The sequence below is a fragment of the Betta splendens genome, chromosome 5, assembly GCF_900634795.4.
Source record: "Betta splendens chromosome 5, fBetSpl5.4, whole genome shotgun sequence".
NCBI lineage: Eukaryota > Metazoa > Chordata > Actinopteri > Anabantiformes > Osphronemidae > Betta > Betta splendens.
In genome coordinates, this window is record NC_040885.2 from 18,856,584 (window position 1) to 18,871,881 (window position 15,298).

The window sequence follows — 15,298 nt, forward strand, 5'->3', positions numbered from 1 at the left end:
ACACCACACACACGCTGCACACACACACACACACACGCTGCACACACACGCTGCACACGCTGGACACGCACGCTTCACACACTGCACACACACACACACACACACAGGCTGCACACGCACCCTGCACACGCTGCACACACACATGCACGCTGCACACGCTGCACACGCACGCTGCACACGCACACACACACACACACACACACACGCTGCACACGCTGCACACGCACGCTGCACACGCTGCACACACACACACACGCTGGACACGCACGCTGCACACACACACGCTGCACACACACACACGCTACACACACACGCTGCACGCTTCACACACTGCACACACACACACACACGCTGGACACGCACGCTTCACACACTGCACACACGCGCTACACTCACAAACACACGCTGCACACACACACTGCACACACACACACACACGCTGGACAAACTGCAGTCGCTGCACACACTGCACACACACGCTGCACACACTGCACACACACACACACACTACACACACACACACACACTGCACAAACGCGCTTCACACACTGCACACACTGCACACACGCGCTACACGCGCTGCACACACACACACACACACTGCACACACTGCACACACACACACACACACACACACACACACACTGCACGTGCTGCACACACACTGCACACACACACTGCACACACACACACACTGCACACACACACACTGCACACACACACACGCGCGCTGCACACACACACACGCGCGCTGCACACACACACTGCACACGCGCTACACACACTGCACACGCTGCACTGCACACACACGCTGCACACACGGGCTACACTCACAAACACACGCTGCACACACACACACACTGCACACGCGCTACACACACTGCACACGCTGCACTGCACACACACGCTGCACACACGGGCTACACTCTCAAACACACGCTGCACACACACACACACTGCACACACACGCTGCACACGCAGGTCGCCGCTGGGACGCGGCTCTGTCCGAAACAGAGCTGAACGTCCACAGAACCACAGCACAGCTCTCTGACACGCGACAAACACGAGGCCTCGACTCCCAAACGCTCCCGTCACGACGGTCAGTGAACGCATCGCCTGCCGTCACTTCCTGCCTGAAACAATTCAACCTGCAGCAACTCAAACTCAAACCCACCGATGCCAACAAAAGTCACTGATTCACACAACAAACAGTCATTGGCCCAGATTGTGTAACGCTGCTGCTCAAAGCTCCTCCCATCGTCTGCCCCTAAAGCTGACACTCAGCGTTCATAGTGTCTGTGGTGAGTAACCCACCCAGCGGCGGCCGAGTGGACCCGGGCCGGACCCGGGCCGGACCCGTCTGCACAGTTTACACATACAACACGACCCAGTGGCTGAATAGCGGATGTCTGCTCACATCAGCTGATGGACGACACCGAGCTGGATCCACAGAACTGGATCCACAACACTGGATCCACAGAACTGGATCCACAGAACTGGATCCACAGAACTGAACCAGAAGCTCAGCCGGTCCCGTCCAGCGTGCTGGACAGAGACGCCTCAGCGGACGTGGACCCGTCAGAACCGCCTCCTCCTCCTCGCGCCCTCCGTGACCTCGTCCCTCGGCTCCGCTCCTGTCTCATTAAAAGGTTTGTGGCGTTTTCTGCTCCGTCTCACGCTCAGTTTACCTCAGACTCACACAATCACGGGCCGCTCTCCACTAAGCAGCACATTATTTGATGTACTACTTCCCTGATTAATGGGATCTGCTCCTCCAGCTGATAAGAGACCGGGCCTTCCATCGTTCTCCTCTGCTTTTTAATCTCGCCTCTCTCTTATTCTCGTTTCCCCTTATTTCATGCAGATTAAAGGGGCCGTTATTCTCTGTAACCTTACGTTTCTCCCACATGACGGATGACGGCTGCTCTTTTCACACAAACATTGCTGCTTATCTGTAATCTGCCATTCAACAGGGGAGCCGGACGTTCGGGTCAAACAGTGAAGCTGCTTCTAAAGGCCCAGCGGGTCAGAACCGGACCGGGCCGGCTCCAGGTCTGAGCAGAACCAGACGGCGCCGAGCCGCTGTCACACTCAGACGGGTCAGAATCCAGCGTCCGTCCTCTTCGTGCGTCTCGACGCGCGGTGACCCGTTCTCTGATCACGGTTCTGGAGCTCAGGCTCGTTGGGAGTCCGTTCGCCGCAGCGCCGCTCTCCAGAGGAGGCTTTGCAGAGGATTTCAGAACCTGGCTGCAGGGACGCGCTTCGATTCATTCACGAGGACTTTGGGTCTGTAAGTTCTGGCTCGCCACTGAAAATCCAATTGGTCCCTCGGGGTTGAGGCACTGCAGAATTCCTGCCACGCCAACCTGTGAAACCCATTGGTTTATGGAGCGTTTTCTGTGAACTCCAAATCACACAGCAGCAGCTAAACGGCCACAGACTCAGCTCAGAACCGGGTCACGGATCTCACAGGAAGTGGAGGACGCAGCAGCTGAAGGTCCTTCAGAACAAACACGACCCACGAGTTCACGGGACCCGGACTGTGGGTGGAGCCCAGCAGCCGCCTGCCTCCTGCCCAGCGATACCGGGTCAGCGCCGCCCGGCCGGACGGTTCATCAGGAGTCAGAACCACAGTGAAGTGAGTCCAAGTAAACGACAAACACGGCGCCGTCTGCACAGAACGGCCGGTTTGTGCTACTTTTGACAAGATCCATAGTGGAACCCTGAAAAATGCATCATACATTTGAATTCATTGCTTTGAGTCTGTTTGCTGCAGTTTCATTTATCAGGTTTTGTTTGTGTCAGCGAGCTGTTCTGGGATCAGCTTGAACCATACGAGGCTTTAAAACACGGGGAACGTGAATGAAATGATCGCTCCTGCGCCGCGTTCATGCTGCAGGACCGCCACACAGCGTTTCTCCCGGTCTGGCTCTCCCTCTCTCACGCACACACACGCGAGCGCGCGCACACACGCGCACCCTGACCTGCCAGCATCAGTAGCCTTGTCTTGCGCAATCTCCGCTGAAACGGCGGAACAAACCCGTAGTGACACGTGTGCGCACAGCGCGCAGCTCCAGCAGACAAGCGTGTCCACGCACACTCACGCACGCACGCACACACACGCGCTCTTCCCAAGCTGCAGGTGCTTCTCAATCAGCCCAGAAAACGCGTGCACGCGCACTTCAGTGAACCAGGAAACTCCAAACACAGGAAGCAGAAACCGCAAAGATTCTAAGTGGCCGCACAAACAAACTGCTCACATTCCACAGAGCGTTTACACGGGAATAGCCCAGCAATGACCGCGCGCGCGTCCACGTGCACGCGCAAAGACAACCGCACGTTTATTTTGTTTTGCCTTCCTACCTTCCTCGTGCATCCGCTGCAGGCAGAAAGTGAGGTTCCTCCGCCAGCCCGGCATGGTGCTTAGGAAGAGGAGGAAGAGGAGAGGTCCAGATGAGGCGGAGGAGGTGATGATGGTGAGTGATGAAGAAGAGGAGGGTGATGATGAGGGCAGTAGATCCTGACACGCAGGCGACCGTCGGTGCGGTGAAGCGACTCTCCCTGTTTTCGTGTCGTCTCCCAGTGACTCAGTCTGTGAACGGCGGCTGCTCCTCCAGTTCCGACCCCGCTCACAGTCCGTGTGACGGTCGCTCCCGCTGCGGCACCAGTGGTCTCTCTGTCTCTCTCTCTCTCTCTCTCTCTCCCTCTCTGTCTCTCTCTCTCTGTCTCTCTCTCCCTCTCTCTCTCTGTCTCTCTCCCTCTCTGTCTCTCTCTCTCTGTCTCTCCCTCTCTCTCTCTCCCTCTCTCTCTCTCCCTCTCTCTCTCTCCCTCTCTCTCTCTCCCTCTCTCTCTCTCCCTCTCCCTCTCTCTCTCTCTCTCCCTCTCTCTCTCTCTGCTGACAGAGTTCACCGACCACTCTCCGCCTCTGCTTGTTTTCCTAAATCACTTTGTCTCCAGCCTCTTGCAGCTCGTGCACATGCATAAATTGCACATTTTGGATTTCCCGTTTTCTTCTGGAGGCACATGTGTTTTAATGTACAGTCGTGTTCAATACATTTAGAGTTTTATGGATATTACAGTAACCTGCTGTGAACACACGTCTGAGCTCTTCGTGTGGAAAGCAGACGCAGGTGTTCCGCCCACACAGGTGTTTCCAGCTGTTCTAATGAGGCGTCTGCTTCGAGCTGTGGGACGAAACCGAACTTCACACGCTGCTGACGGTCAGAACCGACGCAGAACCCGCAGACCCGCCCTCGACGTTCCGGACCGACGCGAGGCAGCAGCTGTTGACCTCGTGTCCCTGACAGCTCTGCTTGGTTTGTTAACTGGGTTGTCAGAGCTGCAGCAAAGCGCCGCCAAGTCAAATCCCAGTGCTGTCCTTTAAAGTCTAATTAAGCAGAGGCCACGTCTGCAGGTGTGGACATTAGCTGAAGGGAAATTGCCTGTCTGTCCGGAGTTAATCGGCTTCTGTGGAAAGAGCCTGCGCTGCTGCCGGTTCCGCTGTTTGTCCAGTTTCTACAGGTCGCACGAGCCGCGGCCAATTTCCTCGGCCTCGCGAGCGAAGACGCTTTGAAACTACGCGGAACTGCGCGCGACAAACGCGACGATGGAGGACGCGTGTTGTCACGTGGGCAGCTTCCTCGCGTAGAATGACGTTGCGCATGCGGCGTCCGCTGGTTCAGGGAGACCTACGACTAAAAGCGTGTTTTTTCCACACAATGCATCGCACAAGCGTCCACGTCTGATCGGGTGTTTGCTGTGGGCATCAACCCACTGCACCGCTGTCAGCGAACCAGGATTGATTAATGACGTGTTGAGCTTCTCTCTCGCCTGCAGGTTTGGACAATCACCGCTGCCACGCTCCTCTACTGCATCTTCCATCACTCGGTCTCTGTGGACCCGTGTGACGTCACAGACGAGGGAGCGCTGGTCCCGGTACGAAGGGAACCGGCCTGAGACGTGGGGGGAGCACATTTAAAACTGATCTCCACTTCACTCCCGGTGACACGTCTCATTATTGACTCTAAACTCCACAAAAAGAATCCTCGAGTTGAAGATTTGTAAGAATTAAAAGCCAACAACAACCGTGAGGCGCAACAAGTGCCTTTATTGGACGTGCAGCAGAAGCGGGTTGAGGGCGGGCGGTCACGTGCCCCGCCCGGCTGGACGGAGAGGAGGAGGTTGAGTGGAGGACAGCGACCCCCTGTGGTTAGTGAGCGGGGCTGCAGCGATAGAAGTCAAGTCCCAAAACAAAGACATCACTCATTTAGTTTAAACTAAGAAAAAACTCCCACATGAGTTTAAATTAGCAGTATTGAAATTTCACGTGACGCTGTAACAAAGAGGTGGATTAAAACCCAGACCCGGTGATTAGCTCAGATCCATGCTGTCTGTGGCCCCCGGGCCCCCTCCCTCCCCCCCCTGGACGCCCCCCTGGACGCCCCCCTGGACGCCCCCCTGGACGCCCCCCTGGACGCTCTGGTAGATGGACGCCAGGTCGGCGTTGCTTCGGATCTGGGTGGCGAAGTCCACCATGCTGGGGCTGCGCTCCACCTCGGGCACGGCCAGCAGGGCGGCGACGGCGCGCATGGCCGAGCGCCGCAGCTCCTCCTGCTTCTCAAACTCCTGCTTCACAGACCCGGCCTTGACCTGAACGGGGGGATGGAGGTGAGGAACGTTCCTCCGGTTCCTTCGGCTGCTCTCCACACCAGTGAGTCCTACCTTGGTGGTGCAGGTGGCCTTCAGGGGCTCCACCAGTCGGTCCAGTCTCTGCAGGACAGCGGAAGGACTGAGTGCAGCCAGTCTGGCCAGCATCAGGAAGGTCAGCATCTACGGCCCACAAACGGTCATGTTAGCGTCACTGGTTCTGGTTCCACCGCGAGACATGAAGGAGACGCTGATGTGACAGCCCACCCGGATGTCATAATGGTCCTTGAGTCCCTCCTCTACGTGATCCAGGAACTGCAGGACGTCCAGCCCGTCCAGGCAGCCGTCCAGCAGACTGTACATGCACTCGAACGCTGCTTTACGCACGTCCAAGCCGTCGTCCACCGTGTGTTTGAACGGACCCATCTCCACCTGCGGAGCACAAACAGTGACGCGGCCGCACAGGAAGAGATCATCAGCACACGAGCGCGGGGCCAGGACCCACTTCTCTGATGAGGTCCTTCCTGATCTGGGTCTCCTTGTACAGGTGAGGCATGACGCTGGGAAGAAGACCTCGGATCAGCGCTGGTTTGTTATGAGCTGCAGAGTTAAACATCACCAAGGCCACGCGGCGCACGTTGATGTCCTCGTCCTGCAGCGTCTTCAGGAAGTCCCCTGTCAATCACACACATCAAGGTGTGTGTGTGTGTGTGTGTGTGTGTGTGTGTGTGTGTGTGTGTGTGCGTGTGCGTGCGTGCATGCGTGCAACTCTCTGCGTGTGTGTGTGCATGCGTGCGTGCGTGAGTGTTTGTTTGTTTGTGCTTACGTGTGCGTGTGTGTGTGTGCGTGTGTATGTGTGCGTGTGTATGTGCGTACGTCTGTGCGTGCGTGTGTGTGCGTGTGTATGTGTGTACGTCTGTGTGTGCGTGTGTGTTTGCGTGCATGCATGTGTGTGTGCGAGCGTGCATGTGTGTGTGTGTGTGTGTGTGTGCGTACGTCTGTGTGTGTGCGTGTGTGTTTGCATGCGTGTGTGTGTGTGCGTACGTCTGTGTGTGTGCGTGTGTGTTTGCATGCGTGTGTGTGTGCGTGCGTGCATGTGTGTGTGCGTGTGTGTCTGCGTGCATGCATGTGTGTGTGCGTGCGTGCATGTGTGCGTGCGTGCATGTGTGTGTGCGTGTGTATGTGCGTACGTCTGTGTGTGTGTGCGTGCGTCTGTGTGTGTGCGTGCGCCTGTGTGTGTGCGTGTGTGCGTGCGTGCGTGCATGTGTGTGTGCATGTGTGCGTGCGTGTGTGTGTGTGTGTGTGTGAGACTCTGTGCGTGCGTGCATGTGTGTGTGTGCGTGTGTATGTGCGTACGTCTGTGTGTGTGCGTGCGTGCGTGCGTGTGTGTGTGTGTGAGACTCTGTGTGTGTGTGTGTGTGTGTGTGTGTGTGTGTGTGTGTGTGTGTGTGTGTGTGTGTGTGTGTTTGTGTGTGTGAGAGAGACTCTGTGTGTGCGTACGTCTGTGTGTGTGCGTGTGTGTGTGTGCGTGCGTGCGTGTGTATGTGCGTACGTCTGTGTGTGTGCGTGCGTGTGCGTGCGTGCGTGTGTGTGTGTGTGCGTGTTACCCATGCAGGCCCTCAGCTGTGAGTCCACAGGAGCAGGATGGTCCACAATAGTGAACTTAATGGCCGTCACCACTGTGCTGCGCGTCACAGGAGACGCTGGGAGAGGAAGTCAAACCAGTCAGAAGATGTCGCATAAACTACAACAACATTCAAATATATCAAGCGTAGCAGCAGTAGCTTCACATGATTCAAATGATGAATCCAGTTAGACTAAAGTTTGTTCAGCAAATAAAACAGACAGGACTGAGAAACGGATCCTGAAGCATCGTACCGGCTCTGAGCTGCTGTTTGAGCCGAGGCAGCAGCTGAGCAGGGTTCACTAAGGTGAGCTTCCCCAGGCACTCGGACACCAGGTTCCTGGTCCCCTCCTCCTGACACTCACAGCTGTTAAACAGCAACGCCCACACAGACTCCACATGGGGGGAGAGGCTGGAGGCAGGACAGGCACTGGGAGAGACGGGAGAGTGAAGGAGGAGGCGAGGGAGGAGCCGCGTCTGCAGACCTGCACTCACCTGATCACTTCTTTGAGCGAGTGCAGAAGCAGGTACTGCCTCCGAGGCTGGGAGGAGATCTCCTTTAGCAGGAAGGGCAGGTAGTCCCCCAGGTTGCCGACGGCAACGCTGCCTAACGCGCAGGATGCGGCCGTCTTCACCTGATGATCAGTGAAGAAGCAGATCATCAGTCTCAACAGTTGGAAGGTGATGGAGAAGAGGCAGCACACAAGCTTGTCTTGCCTCCTCGCTGGAGCAGCTGAAGGCCTCCAGGATGACGCCCTGCACCTCCTTACTGCCCTCGAGCCCGCCGCTCCTCCCCACCTCCCCCAGGCACAGCAGAGCCAGGATGCGAGCGGGCTCCGGGCAGCCGGCGTTCTTCACCTGCACAGAGATGGGAGGTGGAGACCGGATCAGGAGGAGACGGGACGGAGGAGGAGACGGGACGAAGGAGGAGCGGACGGGACGGAGGAGGAGCAGACGGGACGGAGGAGGAGCGGATGGGATGGGACAGGAGGAGCAGACGGGACAGGAGGAGCAGACGGGACGGAGGAGGAGCGGATGGGATGGGACAGGAGGAGCAGACGGGACAGGAGGAGCAGACGGGACGAAGGAGGAGCGGACGGGACGGGACGGAGGAGGACCGGACGGGACGGAGGAGCAGACGGGACAGAGGAGGAGCGGATGGGACGGGACAGGAGGAGCAGACGGGACGGGACGGAGGAGGACCGGACGGGACGGAGGAGCAGACGGGACAGAGGAGGAGCAGACGGGACAGAGGAGGAGCGGATGGGACGGGACGGAGGAGCAGACGGGACGGAGGAGCAGACGGGACGAAGGAGCAGACGGGACGAAGGAGCAGACGGGACGGAGGAGGAGCGGATGGGACGGGACAGGAGGAGCAGACGGGACGGAGGAGGAGACGGGACGAAGGAGGAGCGGACGGGACGGAGGAGGAGCAGACGGGACGGAGGAGGAGCGGACGGGACGGGACGGAGGAGGAGCGGACGGGACGAAGGAGCGGACGGGACAGAGGAGGAGCGGATGGGACGGGACGGGAGGAGCAGACGGGACGGAGGAGAAGACGGGACGAAGGAGGAGCGGACGGGACGGGACGGAGGAGGAGCATACGGGACGGAGGAGGAGCGGACGGGACGGGACGGGACGGAGGAGGAGCGGACGGGACGGAGGAGGAGCGGACGGGACGGAGGAGCAGACGGGACGAAGGAGCAGACGGGATAGAGGAGGAGCGGACGGGACGGGGCGGAGGAGGAGCGGACGGGACGGGACGGAGGAGGAGCGGACGGGACGGAGGAGCAGACGGGACGAAGGAGCAGACGGGACAGAGGAGGAGCGGATGGGACGGGACGGGAGGAGCAGACGAGACGGGACGGGAGGAGCAGACGGGACGGAGGAGAAGACGGGACGGAGGAGGAGCGGACGGGACGGGACGGGAGGAGCAGACGGGACGGAGGAGAAGACGGGACGGAGGAGGAGCGGACGGGACGGAGGAGGAGCAGACGGGACGGGACGGGAGGAGCAGACGGGACGGAGGAGAAGACGGGACGAAGGAGGAGCGGACGGGACGGGACGGGACGGAGGAGGAGCGGACGGGACGGAGGAGGAGCGGACGGGACGCAGGAGGAGCGGACGGGACGGAGGAGGAGCAGACGGGACGCAGGAGGAGCGGACGGGACGGAGGAGGAGCAGACGGGACGGGACGGAGGAGCAGACGGGACGGAGGAGCAGACGGGACGAAGGAGCAGACGGGACAGAGGAGGAGCGGATGGGACGGGACGGGACGGAGGAGCAGACGGGACGGAGGAGCAGACGGGACGGAGGAGGAGCGGACGGGACGGGACGGAGGAGGAGCGGACGGGACGGGACGGAGGAGGAGCGGACGGGACGAAGGAGCAGACGGGACAGAGGAGGAGCGGACGGGACGGGACGGGAGGAGCAGACGGGACGGAGGAGAAGACGGGACGAAGGAGGAGCGGACGGGACGGGACGGGACGGAGGAGGAGCAGACGGGACGGGACGGAGGAGGAGCGGACGGGACGAAGGAGCAGACGGGACAGAGGAGGAGCAGACGGGACGGGACGGGAGGAGCAGACGGGACGAAGGAGCAGACGGGACAGAGGAGGAGCAGACGGGACGGAGGAGAAGACGGGACGGAGGAGAAGACGGGACGGGACGGAGGAGCGGACGGGACGGGACGGAGGAGCAGACGGGACGGAGGAGCAGACGGGACGGAGGAGGAGCGGACGGGACGGGACGGAGGAGGAGCGGACGGGACGGGACAGAGGAGGAGCGGATGGGACGGGACGGGAGGAGCAGACGGGACGGAGGAGGAGCGGACGGGACGGGACGGGACGGAGGAGCAGACGGGACGGAGGAGGAGCGGACGGGACGAAGGAGCAGACGGGACAGAGGAGGAGCAGACGGGACGGGACGGGAGGAGCAGACGGGACGAAGGAGCAGACGGGACAGAGGAGGAGCAGACGGGACGGGACGGAGGAGGAGCAGACGGGACGGGACGGAGGAGGAGCGGACGGGACGGAGGAGAAGACGGGACGGAGGAGGAGCGGACGGGACGGGACGGAGGAGCAGACGGGACGGGACGGAGGAGCAGACGGGACCGGGGAGCCACAAGGCCACGCACCTCCTGCAGGAGGCCCGACACGATGCCCGGCGCCTCCTTGGGGCAGGCGGAGGCCACAGCAGCCACGCAGCGGGCGGCGGAGTGGAAGGACTGTCTGTGGAGGTCTGCACACGGCTGAGGGCGGTGGAAGGGCTCAGTGAGAGCCTCCAGCAGCTGGCTGAGTGGAGACGGAGGAGAGGACAGGATGAAAGCGGGTCGGACGCGGGCGTGAGTTCCGGCCCGGTTCTCACCTGCAGCTCAGGCTGCTGGCTTTGGACCGCACCAGCGCCTGCAGGAAGTCCACGATGGCGGCCAGCGCGCCGCCCTGCAGCAGCGGGGAGTGGACCAGCCTGAAGAGCCCGGGCAGCACCGAGGAGCTGAGCTGGGCCAGGGAGCCGGGACAGGTTCTGGCCATGCAGGTCAGCAAGGCCACGGAGACCTGCACAGAGGTTAAAGCAGGCGTTGGTCAGAACCCGCCTGGAGCGTTATGTGTCTGCAGGTCAAAGGTCAAAGGCCGGTGCCCCCGTGTAAACGTCAGTCCCACTGCTGGGAACAGTATCGTCCTCAGACCCCGCATCAACGACCCCCACCTGGGACACGTGCATGTCGCCCTCGTCCACCAGCGCCGGCAGCTCGCTGAGCACCGGCTCCAGGGCGCCGGCCTCCACGCTGGCCGCGTGGTGCGTGAGCAGCGCCGTCACGCACGCCAGCGTGCTGAGCTTCAGCGCGCGCTGGTTCTTCCTCAGGAAGGAGCCCAGCACAGACAGCGTCTCTGTCAGGATGGAGGACAGCTCCATCTGGACGAGCCAAGCAGAGTCAGTGTCCTGCAGAAGGCGCGTTTGGCCTCAAACACCATGAACGTGCAGCTGAACCTTAATGGGCGCGGCGGCGATGAGGGCGATGGTTCGCACCGCTGTCAGTCTCGTGATCTCGTTCTTCAACCTCTCCAGGAAGATGGACAGGACCCCCTGCAGCTCCGCGCGCAGGTGGTCCCCGAGGTGGCTCAGCATGTGGCCCATGCAGGAAATAGCCCGCTCCTTCACCTCCTGGTCGATGTCGGTGGCTTTCAGCCTCTTCAGGGTCACGGTGAAAACCTGGGAGGTCCCAACACACAGTCTGAGCAGGGCGGAACCTCTGTTCCTGCGCCCGAGACGGTCCCTCATACGTCACCTCTCTGATGAACGGCGTGGGGTCGAATCCTGCATCCGCGGCGCTCTGTCCCTGCGGCCTCATGACTCTGACCAGCTGCTGTGTGACCTGCAGCGCCTCCGAGGCGATTTTATAGAAGCCGTCCTCCACGCACGCCACCACCGGGGGCAGCAGCACCTGCAGAGGCGGCAGCAGAAGAAGAGCGTCTGAGTTCATGTGTCCCACTGTCTGTAGCCGAGTTCAAGGTCTTCAAGGTCTCAGATATTAACACTGAGGAGCAGCTCGCTGCTTCACATGAATCACTGATGGACACGTTGTGGCCGCTTTAGCTTTAGCCTACGTCATTTCTCTTGTCTGCTGTCAATAAAGCGCTAAAATCATTATGTTAAAGAACCTGCATGTGTGGCTGAAAGGCTTGAGGAGGGTGAGAGAGGAGGAGAACGTGGAAGAAGGACAGGGCGTCGATCCTCATGGTGGAGGAGGTGGACCTGTCTGTCAGCGAGAAGACGACGCCTGAAGAGGACGAAGGAGAAGAAAACGAAGGGAGGACGGAAGGAGGATGAAGCAGCAGGAAAATAAGCAAAGATTAAAGCACAAGAGAAAGTGTGTGTGCGTGTGCGTGTGCGTGTGTGTGTGTGTGTGTGTGTGTGTGTGTGTGTGTGCGCGTGCGTGCGTGCGTGCGTGCGTGCGTGCGTGCGTGCGTGCGTGCGTGTGTGTATGTATCTGTGCGTGCGGACCTGGTATCAGCGCAGGGATGTGCGGCTCCAGGGCTCCAGGTACAGTGTGAGCCAGCTCAGTGAGGACACAGAAGCAGCCCTGTCTGGACTTGATGCTCTTCTCCTTCAGCTGTTTGTGCAGCGCTTTAACGATCACCGGCACCTGCACAAAGACCAAATGTTTGTGTTGTTGTGGATGAAGCGGCGTCGGTGCATTAGCGGGCGTTCGGCGTCAGAAGAAGCCTCTCTGGAGCTCCGGGACCTCCTGGACCTCTACCTGCTCCTTCAACGGGCCGAGCGCCGGCTCCTCCGTCGCCGCGTCCGACCCGATGAGGCCGCGGTGACTCCATCGGACCCGCGTTTGTCTCAGCAGCGCTGAAAAGGCGCTGAACACGTCCGCCCTCACGTTCTCCTCGCGCTCCTTGAAGCGGGCGAGCAGAGCGGGGCACACGGAGGAGTAGAAGGAGAGCAGGAGGTCCCTCCGAGTGCTGATCACAGCCTCCAGACACTTGATGGAGGAGCGGCGCACCTTCCAGCTCATGTCGTCGTCGTCGCTGTACTCGTCGTCTGATTCTGGACACAGTCACAGGATGAGAGGGGACTTTAGAACCTCACAACAGACTCACGACCAGGACCAACCGTCCGGCTCCTCCTCCACGTCCATGCTGTCCTCCTCCTCCTCGTCATCATAGTTATAGTTCGGGTCAAAGGTCATGAACTTAAGGCACAGTTGAGTCACCGTGGCGACATGAGGAGACATCTCCTTCGGACATCTGTCAGTGAGGAAACACAACACCAGGAACTGTGTTTTTAACCTCATTTTGATGAGGAACTGATTTCAGTGATTCACAAATGAAACACAAGGCTGATGTTGACCTGCAAACGAAGGCTTCGAAGGCCTGGAAGCAGTGTTCTCTGAGCTCGTCATCCTCCACGCCGGTGAGTCTCACCACCACGGGCACCAGCTTCTCTAAATGCTCACCTACAGGGCAGAGACACGGCCACACGGGGTTCAGAACCGCCCAGCGGGTCTCTGTGCTGCTCAGCGGGCGCGGCGCTCACCCACGCGGTGGCCGCCCTGCCGGCTGACCGTCGCCAGGCACTGCACGTAGGTCCTGGCCAGCGCCGCGGCCGGGCCCTGGGCCAGCGCCGCCAGCAGGTGCTGGGTGAGCTGGGAGAAGAGCGCGGCGCTGCAGCAGGGCACCAGCAGGCCGAGCGCCAGGATGGAGCGCTTCCTCACGGCCATCCTGGGGCTGGTCAGCTGTGGGCGAGGAGCAGGTTGGTACCGGTGACGCTGCTGCGAAACGCTGCGCAGGAGGCGCGTTCCTCACCTGTGGCAGCAGACTGGAGAGCAGAGAGCTGTGGAAACCCACCAGTGCTCCGCTCAGTCTGCAGGTACAGAAACAGCAGCTGACGAACTGAAAGTGCGCTCCTGACATCTAGTCCTTGTATCAGTAGTTAGGATTACGTTTTCTATAAAGGAATTGAGTATCTTATGTTGTTTTAATATTTCCACCTTCCCAACATGTCCGACAGGATGTCCAGAGCCTCCAACTGAACTGACACGTCCTCCTGTTTGGCCATGGCACCGATCAGCTGCGAGGTTATCTTCTTACACACGCCTATCGTCAGGGTCAAACCTGGCAACCCAGAAAAACACAGCTCAACGAAGAAGACAAACTGTGATTTTGTCTGCTTCTTGTTCTGTGATTGTGATTAGAATAAAAAGTTCTGGAATGACAGCAAGAACCATTTTGAAAAGTGTTTCTGTCAGTGAGATTCAACAAATGAGACACCAACTAACAGTCAAATATCTCCTGTCACTTGTTGAAATAAGTGTCATTCAGTGGAACCTAACAGCTTCTAACTTCTGCTGAGGTTTCACACACCTGACGAAAGCAGCGGCAGCTCAGCGATCACAGTCTTCAGTCCCATACTGGAGATGTCCCTCAGCTGCTCCTTGTCCGACATCATGTTCGAGCACAGGACGTCCACCATCATCTCCACCTGAGGCTCCTTCACTTTACTCACCAACGGGGCCAGACTGAAACAACCCAAACACATCACAGCTGCCCTGAGGCTTTTCAGGTACAGATTAAAGAGTCTATTTGGCAAATGCAGCGGTTTGTTTGGTACCATTTCACAGCCAGGTTCTGCACCTCCCCGTTCTTGTCCTCCAGCAGTTTGAGGAGCATCATCACCACTTTATTCTCACTGTCCTTGTCCAGTTTGATGCTGTCCTTCTGCAGCTCCAGCATCAGGTCGTTGGTGGCCATGAACCTGGAACCATGCAGACACCGTTCACGCGTGATTTCCTCAGGTTCAGGCATTAAAGCGCCTGTGAGTGTCTGTGTGTACTTGTGTACTTGACTAAAATGAAGGCTTTTCTTTGTCACTGCTCATTGTAAACTGAATATGTTTGGATTTCACGCTGCCTTTGTCTCAGCGAGGACGTCAGAAATCTGGTGCTTTGAATCTTTAAAATATAATATTAATAGTGGCAATAACATGCATCCAGGTCAACCACAATAATATAGGGAGTAAAGTTAACTAGTCTCAGTACTATCTGCAGCATTAAAGTAGTTTTTACATATGACTGAATCAATACTCGTAATAAATCATTTCATAAAATGCATCTTTCTGCACAGTGACTACTTTTACTCTAATTACTGGCCTGTTGTTTATTAATGCACAGCTCTTCTGTCGTACTCGAACCGTTACACAACATGAGTCCGAGCTCAGAACCGTCGCCTCTGTTCTACCTGAAGTCTTTGTCGGTGGATGTCATTTTCTCCAGCAGGTTGGAGATGAGGTAAGAAACGCTCGACATTTCGGCGCCTGGAACGTTTTTCTACGATCAGATGAGAAAACTTTAACCCAGCAACATGGCGAGACAGGATCCAGTCATAAGACACGGGACCCAGGCTCGGTGGGGGAGAACCTGACACTCTGTGGGCTCAGATAAAAATAAACGGGGCAAATGCCTTTTCGAGTGTGTGGCGCCACCGTGTGGACACGACGCTTGTTGTCGCACCAGGAACACAAAAA

At 58.6% G+C, this 15,298-nt stretch overlaps 2 protein-coding genes and 1 long non-coding RNA gene across 5 annotated transcripts in view; 1 reads left to right on the forward strand and 2 right to left on the reverse strand.

Moving 5' to 3' along the window:
* The window catches only part of grip2b (glutamate receptor interacting protein 2b), a 105,214-nt gene extending 101,554 nt beyond the window's left edge, over window positions 1-3,660 (reverse strand). For both annotated transcript variants that reach the window (XM_029151964.3, XM_029151963.3), the window contains exon 1: window positions 3,364-3,660. In XM_029151964.3, coding sequence (XP_029007797.1) covers window positions 3,364-3,418 — 55 coding nt within the window. In that variant the 5' untranslated portion in view covers window positions 3,419-3,660. The remainder of the gene's footprint in view (window positions 1-3,363) is intronic.
* A 1,427-nt stretch (window positions 3,661-5,087) lies between these two features.
* On the reverse strand, window positions 5,088-15,193 carry cand2 (cullin-associated and neddylation-dissociated 2 (putative)). 2 transcript variants are annotated; one of them, XM_055508851.1, is made up of 24 exons: window positions 15,013-15,193; window positions 14,387-14,530; window positions 14,140-14,294; window positions 13,767-13,890; window positions 13,582-13,639; window positions 13,313-13,511; window positions 13,127-13,232; window positions 12,890-13,023; window positions 12,528-12,817; window positions 12,272-12,413; window positions 11,929-12,047; window positions 11,556-11,711; window positions 11,258-11,479; window positions 10,976-11,182; window positions 10,637-10,824; window positions 10,407-10,563; window positions 7,988-8,128; window positions 7,766-7,905; window positions 7,525-7,700; window positions 7,254-7,349; window positions 6,152-6,321; window positions 5,914-6,078; window positions 5,722-5,829; window positions 5,088-5,649 (listed from the first exon to the last, which is right to left on the reverse strand). In XM_055508851.1, the coding sequence occupies exons 1-24, from the start codon at window positions 15,078-15,080 to the stop codon at window positions 5,371-5,373; spliced, it is 3,744 nt and encodes a 1,247-aa protein (XP_055364826.1). In that variant the 5' UTR covers window positions 15,081-15,193; the 3' UTR covers window positions 5,088-5,370. The 2 variants fall into 2 exon arrangements, with proteins under 2 accessions (XP_055364826.1, XP_029006421.1); XM_029150588.3 differs by having other exon boundaries at window positions 12,528-12,823; window positions 15,013-15,192.
* Window positions 13,393-15,064, forward strand: LOC121202251 (uncharacterized). The gene is made up of 3 exons (XR_008694680.1): window positions 13,393-13,528; window positions 13,787-14,590; window positions 14,946-15,064. It is a non-coding gene; the product is annotated as an uncharacterized LOC121202251 (long non-coding RNA).
* Window positions 15,194-15,298: the final 105 nt, after the last annotated feature.

Excerpts from the sequence above, each read along its gene's own strand:
- cand2 (XM_029150588.3), bottom strand. The coding sequence starts at position 15,080 with ATGTCGAGCGTTTCTTACCTCATCTCCAACCTGCTGGAGAAAATGACA. Across the intron at positions 11,480-11,555 it reads CCACGCCGTTCATCAGAGAG|GTTTTCACCGTGACCCTGAA; the intron begins GTGACGTATGAG and ends GGGACCTCCCAG. Across the intron at positions 7,350-7,524 it reads CAAACAGCAGCTCAGAGCCG|CGTCTCCTGTGACGCGCAGC; the intron begins GTACGATGCTTC and ends TTCCTCTCCCAG.